Source organism: Sarcophilus harrisii, chromosome 6 (assembly GCF_902635505.1).
Source record: "Sarcophilus harrisii chromosome 6, mSarHar1.11, whole genome shotgun sequence".
In the NCBI taxonomy this organism is placed as follows: domain Eukaryota; kingdom Metazoa; phylum Chordata; class Mammalia; order Dasyuromorphia; family Dasyuridae; genus Sarcophilus; species Sarcophilus harrisii.
The window spans coordinates 239,136,901-239,145,299 of record NC_045431.1 but is presented as its reverse complement, the minus strand read 5'-3'; the positions used below and the strand labels follow the sequence as shown (position 1 = coordinate 239,145,299).

Below are 8,399 nucleotides of genomic sequence, written 5' to 3'. Positions count from 1 at the left end.
CAAGTTGTACATAGCAGATTTGCAACTTCATGTATGATTCTCTTTTTTATTGTACTATGTCATGAGAATTCTTGTTTTATTACATAAATTAAAATGAAAATGAACAAAAATCCAATAAAATGCCTTGGCTGTCCTCAAAGCTTCACTCATGTGTCACCTATTAATTTTTTCAGTTAGTCTCTCCTTGCTCCCTCAAAGCACAACCTTTATCTTTATTTTTTGTTACCCTGGATTTATTATCTGTGACAAGATTGAAACCCCTATATATCTTGTAAATACCTTATTAGAAGGGGTTCTTTTACATTTGTATATGTAGACCAACATAGAGCAGTGACCAACACAAATAAATGCCTATTGACTGAATGGTAACCTCAAGAGAACCTTTTTGATTTATTTTTAGGAGGTGTAATAGTATTTCAAGAAGGTAGGGAATTTAGCAATCAGTTCGGCCAGAGGCTCTTAACTTTATTTGACATAAGAACTCCTTTGCCAGTCTGATCAAACCATGGTATCTAATCTAATCCACTGATCCACCACTCTATTTCTTAGCCAGTATCAAATGATTTTGATGAGTGCTGCTTTATAATATAATTTTAGGTTTGGCATTGCTAAGCCCCAAGTATTTCATTTTGTCTACAGTAATTTTAAATGAAATTTCTTTCTCTCTCTTGCTGATGGGCTTTCTCAGTAATATATAGAAATGCTGATGATTTGTGCGGATTTATTTTATATCCTGCAATTTTGCTAAAGCTGTTAATTGTTTCCAGTATGTTTTTGGATGATTTTCTAGGATTGTCTAAGTATATCATCATGTCATCTTCAAAGAGTGATAATTGTATTTCTTCTTTGTCTATTCTAATTCCTTTTATTTCTTTTTCTTTTTTTTTTTTATTGCTGAAGCCAACATTTCCAGAATGATGTTGCATAGTAGTGGTGATAATGGGCATCCTTGTTTCACCCCTGATCTTATTGGGAATGCGTCTAGCTTCTCTCCATTCACATTTCTATTTATGTCAGACATATGTAACCTAAGTTCATACATATAATTTTATTAAACATTTCTCACTCACAATTTAATCTGGGTTGGTGCACACAACTGGATCTAGGGGTTCTATGTGCAATTCTTCTATACATATTAAATCAATTCTCTAACCACTAATATAAGGGATGGAAGGGGAAATCCTGGTTTCCTTCTTGGGGAGGTTGGAAAGGGGTTGAAGCTGGGACTGGGGCAGAAGGATCATTTCCCGAGCACTGTGACCGAGTTTCTTGTTCTTCACCTCAGAATTAAGTTCCCGGGTTGTTGGTGCACAGGGTGCCCCTCATCTCACCTCCCTATTCTTGCTCTTCCTCCAGGGCCCTTTGGAGGACTAGCCTGAGGGGCTCCCTCCTTTTACGCTTTTGGCTGCCCAGGAAGAAGTAAATGAAGGGGTTCGCGCTGCTGTTCACACAGGCCAGTAGTGAAGACAGCCATCGAGGCATGGACTTTAATTGGAAGCGATTATTTATGAAATCCCCAAACCCCAGGGGAAGGCCGCAGAGCAGGAACACGAGGACTGTGAGCAGGACCAGGAGGTAGAGCCTGGGCGGCTGCCGGCGCCGGGAGCTGCACTGGACCCTCAGCAGCAGAGTCAGGCTGGACACGCACAGGACGCAGGTGAGGAGGAGGAACCACAGGAACCGGACGATGACGAAGTGGGGGCAGGAATGGGGAGCAAACTTAAAAAAACATAGGACAAAATTTGTAACCGCGGGCAGGGTGATCAGAACCCAGAGCCCAGTGCAGACAGTAGCAGACGTGTGCTTGGGGCGGTGACATCGGTACCAGAGGGGGAAGAGCGCGGAGAGACAGCGCTCGGTGCTGATCGCGGCCAGTAGGCTCAGGCCCACAGTGTAGGAGATGTATCTGAGGCAAAGCGTTGCCATAAAAACGAAAGAGGAATAAAGAAATCTAACAGTTTTATCTATGAAGATCAGAAAGGAACAGCAGAGGAAGAGGGCGTCGGCCCCCGCCAGGTTCAGGATGTAGACGGAGAAGGGGGTCCTCTGGATTCGGAAGCCCAGGAGCCACAAGACCACGCCGTTCCCCAACAGCCCAAGCGCGTCAATGAGCAGAGAGGAGATCTGTATGCACTTATCGAAGTCAAATCCTTCAGGTGCTCCAGGAACTAAACTCCCATTTGCACTTCTCTCCGTTGTGTTGTCAGAAACATATCCCAACTGCTCAGGTGTGGGGGACATAGCCATGGTGGCTAGTCCAGCCTCAGGAAGCTTTCCTCCTTTCAGACGCCCTGGGAACACGAAGACATAGGAGGGAATCAGGGATTTTTTCCCAGATTTAGTCGTATTCCTATTTTCAAGAGTTAAAGCTTCTTCTTCCCCACTCCCTATCTCTAGGTTGCAATTAGGTGGCGCCACAGGGCGCAGAAGTTTGAGCATAGAGTTAAGACTTGAATCAAAAACCTAGTCTCAGACACTAGTGAAAGGATTAATTCACTAACATTAATAACAATTCATTTACGATTAAGACTTTTCCTTCTGATTTCCTCATTCAGAAACCAATTTCCGAAGGACATCAGGATGAGATTATCCAAATCCTCAAGGTACCTGCTTTTCCATCATGAGTGGGACTCCGAACCAACCAGAAGATGTTACAAAGAGAATCTTATGTAGGTGTTATTCATTACCCCCCAAATCCCCCCCCCCATTGTTTATTGTTCATGGACTGGGTAGAGATGAATGCTTTAGTCCAGATATCTGGACCCAACCCAGATATCCCGCCATGCTCTCCCTAGGTGCAGCTGAATGTTTTCAATCCACCTTTTTGATTGTTAACCAATCAGAGTTGATTTTCACCCTCAGTAACATACTCTTTTCCAAAGACTTTTTAAGTTTTCACTGTTCTCCAGGGTACATCTTTGGCTTCCAGTCAGGACATTGACTTCAATCCATTATTTGCAAGCCATAATTAATAAATTTATTAATTATCCAGAAATTATGTCTCTGAAACTTTTCATTTATCACATAAAATGTGTGACTCCAGACAAATCGCTTAATATCTGTCTCCCTCAGTTTCCTCAACTGTAAAATGAGACTAATAATAGCACTAACCTCACAGGATTCTTCAGAGGACAAAATCAGGTAATATTTGCAAAGTTTTTACTGTGTCTAGAAAACAGTAGCCCTTTTAAAAGAACTTCATTCATTTTCCTCTTTTCCCCTTTGACTTGTCATGACCAGACAAGGAGGTATATAAATGAGTCTTCTGGAGAAGATGGGGGTATGCTTGTCTCTCCTTTCTTCTCTGACCACACCTCAACTCACCCTTCATTTTCTTCTGTCTTCCGCTTTTTCTGTAGTATATGGGGATGAGATTTCCTTCTACACTCTGTGTAGACAGGCTTTTAAGCATGGACTGAAGCACTAAATTCAATGCAACAGACATTTGCTTATTCATTTGATGAATGTATGTATACATGGGTTTATTACTTTAATCTTTTATTAATTCATAAATCCATCCATCCATTTATTTTATATCCTAAAATGTCTATCAATAACTTTTCCTTTTACATAACTCTTATTCTATATATTATCCCCAACGCAGAGTCACTTTTTAAATCAAAAATAAAAGAGAAAAAATATATAATATTATGTGTAATATTATATAATATATAATAATTCATTTGAATGCATATTCTATTCTAATCAGTATTAATTCAACCTAATTCTAGAGGGGTAGTCATTATAAGTTCTGTATATTAAGTCCCAGAGCTACGAGCTGCAGATTGTAAGTTTACTCGCTGAATCATAGAAAGCTAACTTGAGGCTCTGCACATTTTTTTTTTTTTGTGATGCTGACCAATCTTAATGTGGTGGAGGAGAGTCAACTATACAGAATGTCCTCCAATTTATTTTTATACCTCAGGACCATTCTGTTTTGTCTAACCCCAAAATGTAACTATCTTATGATCACTTAGATAGCATGGAAATGCCCTATTCTCCATTCAACCTATGCCCCTCTCCCAGTGGTATACCATTTTTGGCCCCTAGGAGCAAGTTCTATCAACCAATGAGGTACTGTATTTCACCATGTCTCTTCATGTCTCTTTTGCCTATTTGGATATCAGATTTTATATATATAAGATCCTGAAAGAAGGGGGTATCTCAGATTAGGAGAAAGATTTAAGATTTATTTTATTAGAAGGGATCATGGGACCTTTAAAAAAGTTCCATTGGTTCAGAACTCCGCCTCAATCTCTTGTTGTAGATTGGACAATGTTAATCTCCATATTAATGGCACCCTGAGATCAGATGGCAATATGTGGACCTCAGTCTCTGTAGACTGGTCCTTGCAAGGGAACCAAAAGGAAGCACACACGGGGGTTGAATTTTTGTTGATGGATTCCCCATAGACACTGGTTCAGGGAAGTTAAAGTACCCTTACTATCTGCAAACCAATTCTTTGAGTCTGAGGTAAATCTATTTAAGATTGGCCAGTCTACCTTGATTTACCCTAAGTTCATTTTTAAAAGAAGGGTCTTCAATTGAGGTAAGAGGAACTATTTGAATTTGTGACTAGTCTATGAGCTCCAGAACACTCAAATTCTATTTTTATAAAAGATTATATTGTCATAATTGTACTTTTTTATACACAGGTTACTGGTTTCCCTCTCCATTTTTTTTACATTTATTTTCTTGAGATTAAAAAGATTCTTCATTGGAATTGCTAGTTTCTCAGTTTCAGTCGGCTAGCCACCTGCTTAATTTTAAAACTTCCTAATTGGCAGGGTAAAAAGAGATTTTTTGTTTTTAAGTTCTTCTAAATATTTTTATATAGTATTTTATATTTTCCAGTTCCATGTAAAAACAATTTTAAACATTCATTTTTAAACTTAGAGACCCAGATTTTCCTCCTCTTCCCTTTTGAGAATATAAGGAATTCAGCATAGATTATACATGTATAGTTTTATAAAATATTTTCATAAAAATCATAGTGTGAAAGAAAACACAGACCAAAAAAACACCTCAAGAGAAATAAAGTTTAAAAAAGTATGCTTCAAACTGTATTCAGACTCAGTTCTTTCTCTAGGTATGGATACTATTTTTCCTAAGTCCTTCAGAGTTGTCTTGGATCATTGAATTGCTGAGTTATGTCATTCACAGCTTACAATATCTTACAATATTGCTGATACAAGGTACACAATGCTTTTCACCTTGCAGCAAGTCATGGAAGTCTTTCCAGGTTTTTCTGAGAATATCCTGCTCATTCTTTCTCATAGCACAATAGTACATCATAATAACATACCACAATTTATTCAGCCATTCCTTAATTTATAGTTATCTCCTCAATTTCCAATTATTTGACCCCCAAAAAGAGATACTAAAATATTTTGTACATATAGGTCATTATCCTTTTTTGTTAAATCTCTTTTGGTATATAAATTTTGTATTATTAGTAAATTTGATTTTTAAAAATAAGATTCTAAAAGCTTAGGAAACAGAAGTATTCTCTTGGACTAATAGCATGATCCCACTTATGTAATGTTCATAAATTCTATATTTAATAGAATTAAACATAATATATTTAATAGAATTAAATATAATATATTTAATAGAATATTAATTCTATTAATTTCAAAATTTCCTAGAGAAAAATTAGGTGTTCAGGGCTGATTTAATATTGAGTCTTGTTATATATTGAATCTGTATCTATTTTCTAAATGAAGAACTAAGTTTAAGAAGATTAGATTCTTTATTTCAGATAGAAAAGGACCTCATGCGATTAGAAAATCTTTAAAAGAATCGGAAATAAATGTCTGTTTTATTTGCTTTGTTTGTGGTTTGGGCTAACTAATAGGTGTTTTACCTATGCCTTTTCTTTTGATGTGATCAATCAAAAGAAACATGTTGCAAAAAATACACTTTCAAAAAGAGGACAAATCTCTTTTCCCTCCCTCCATTTCCAATACTGGCCATGTTGGAGATTGCTGAGATGAAAGAAGGATATTGAAAACTAATATGCCAAAAAAAAAAAAAGATTGGAAACCAAATTTGTGACAAAGTATTAATCAGTTTTTTTCTTTTAGTTTAATTCATTTATTGATAGAGAAAAGATTATCACTTTCCTCTAGTTTAAATAGTCATATTAAAGGATTAGCAATTTAGAAAATTTAAAAGAATTGGTTTGGTTCTTTGGATAACTCCAAGAAACAAAGTAGTAATGGAAAATTGGGAATATCACCATTTTTAAAAATATAAGCCAACTAAAAATTAAAAAATCTTGTCCAAAATAAGGTTTAGTTATTGCTAAATATTTAGTTATTAGAATTTTTAAAAATATTGTAATTGTAGTAAATTAGAGAATCTAATCCATCCCTGTAAGGAAAAAGGAATTAATAAATATTTATAACTATCTCTCAGGAAGAAGATTTGAAGATTAGATGAGACCATAGACCCCTTTAAAAAGTGTCATTGCCTCAGAGTTTTGCTTCAGTTTCTTTTATTGTAGGCTGGACAATTTTAATCCCCACATCAGCACAACTAACCATCATATGAACTAAATCCAGTAGTATACTCAATGTTCCACAACCATAGTCACCCAAATCTAGAAAGGAGGGAAAGAAATAATTCCTTTATTGCTTTTCTGCACCAAACTGCAATAAACACTTGCTCAATACTTACTGTTTTGAGATACAGGGTCTGGAATGATTTTCACCACTAGGTTTGGAATACAGACAATGAAACTGAAGTAGCTGTTATCCTACTGAGAGTAGGCAGAAGGGAGCAGAATGCAGCACCAGACGCTCACCTCATGCCAAACCAGATAATTGTCCACACAGAACACGACTGACTGCAGATATCTCGATTGTTGATTTCTATAGCTTCAGCTTTTCTTAATTGGTAAATGATGTGCTTTAGGGACAAATGTCGGTGAAACAGTGGGTCTGTTAATCCAGCCTGAGAATAGGAGAAAAGCAGGGAGATATTGGATATACTCACCCTGAGCCAGAGTCTGGGCCTAGAAGATTGGGAATAAACACCTTCATACCCTCACTGGGACTTCAGAAGCATCTAAACAAAACTCTTCCTCCTTGCTGAGGTCCATATTACAAAGTATCTGAAGGTTGGGAGTTTTTATTTGCCTCCAAGGAAAAAAGAAAACATCTGAATACAGCAGTAGAAACTTCTGCAGCTCCTCATTTCTCAAACTGACCAGTTTTTCAGCTGTGCAATTGAGGGAATCAATTCAAATATATAAAGGAAAGATTAAACTTACACAGATAAGTTCAGTAGATCTAAGGATGATAAAGGATTACAAAGCAGGTTCCCACTTTGAGAACTTTTGATTTTTCCCTCTCCAGGTTCCTTATTCCTATGCCTGGTCCAGCTGTTAGTACTTGAACCTATCCCTCTCAGAAATCTCCTGGCTAGGCACTGGTGCATGAGAGATGGTATAGGAGCAGGATTCAGAATAATCCCTCTCTTGCTCTTATATTCCCTTCCTTTTTCTCCCAATTCACCAGCTTGGTCAAAAATATTTTCTATTTGTTTTCAAGCACTAAGGGTGGAGATGTGCCAAACCCCAGCCTCAGGAGATGAACTCCCCAAAGCCCTCAAGTCCAGAGAAAGTTTTCTAAATGATGTTTCTCTGTTAAAGACTTTGATTCTCTTTAAATACGATGTGTACACTAGGGCATTAGAGGAATTATGTTTAGATTGATATGGCCCAATCCACTGAATAATCTTTCCCATTATATTTGCCTACTTATCAGCCAGGCTTCCTGGCACTTAAGGAAGAAATATCATTTGTGAGCCACACTTTTTAGCTCTCACAGAATTTTTCTGAATGAGACAGAAACAAAGAGAGAAATAGAGAAAGAAAAACACATACACACAGAGGAAAAGGCAAAGGGTAAGAGGATAAGCATTGATACAGTGCTTACTGAATGCCAGGAACAGTGCCAAATATATTACAAACATTATTCCATTTGATCTTCACCATACCCTTGTGTGGTAAGTGCTCATATTCTTGCTATTTTGTAGTTGAGTAAATTTGTAGTTGAGCTTGGATTTGAACTCAGACCTTTCTGACTCTAGACCCAGTACTCTATTTACTATATAGCCTTGTTGCCTAGATAGATAGATAGATGAATAGATCTAGAAAGCATCTCATTTCAGGAATAGTGAGACAAAAGGATGATATCCCTCTTTTGTTCCTAAGGACATAAATAAAGTGAGCATTTTTCAACAAAATGCCATTTCAAGAGAAATCTGGAGATATGTCCAAAGAGTTATTAAACTGCCTATGCCCTTTACCCTAACAATACCACTCCTTAGTCTATTTCCAAAGATTATTAGAAAAAAAGAAAAATAATTTAATGTTATAGAATGTTTACATC

The 8,399-nt window shown here is 36.9% G+C and overlaps 1 protein-coding gene across 1 annotated transcript; it reads right to left on the bottom strand.

Annotated features, from left to right (window-relative positions):
• Positions 1 to 1,335: 1,335 nt before the first annotated feature.
• On the bottom strand, positions 1,336 to 2,247 carry LOC100921283 (mas-related G-protein coupled receptor member X1-like). Its single transcript, XM_003774073.1, has one exon. The coding sequence runs from the start codon at positions 2,245 to 2,247 to the stop codon at positions 1,336 to 1,338; it is 912 nt and encodes a 303-aa protein (XP_003774121.1).
• Positions 2,248 to 8,399: the final 6,152 nt, after the last annotated feature.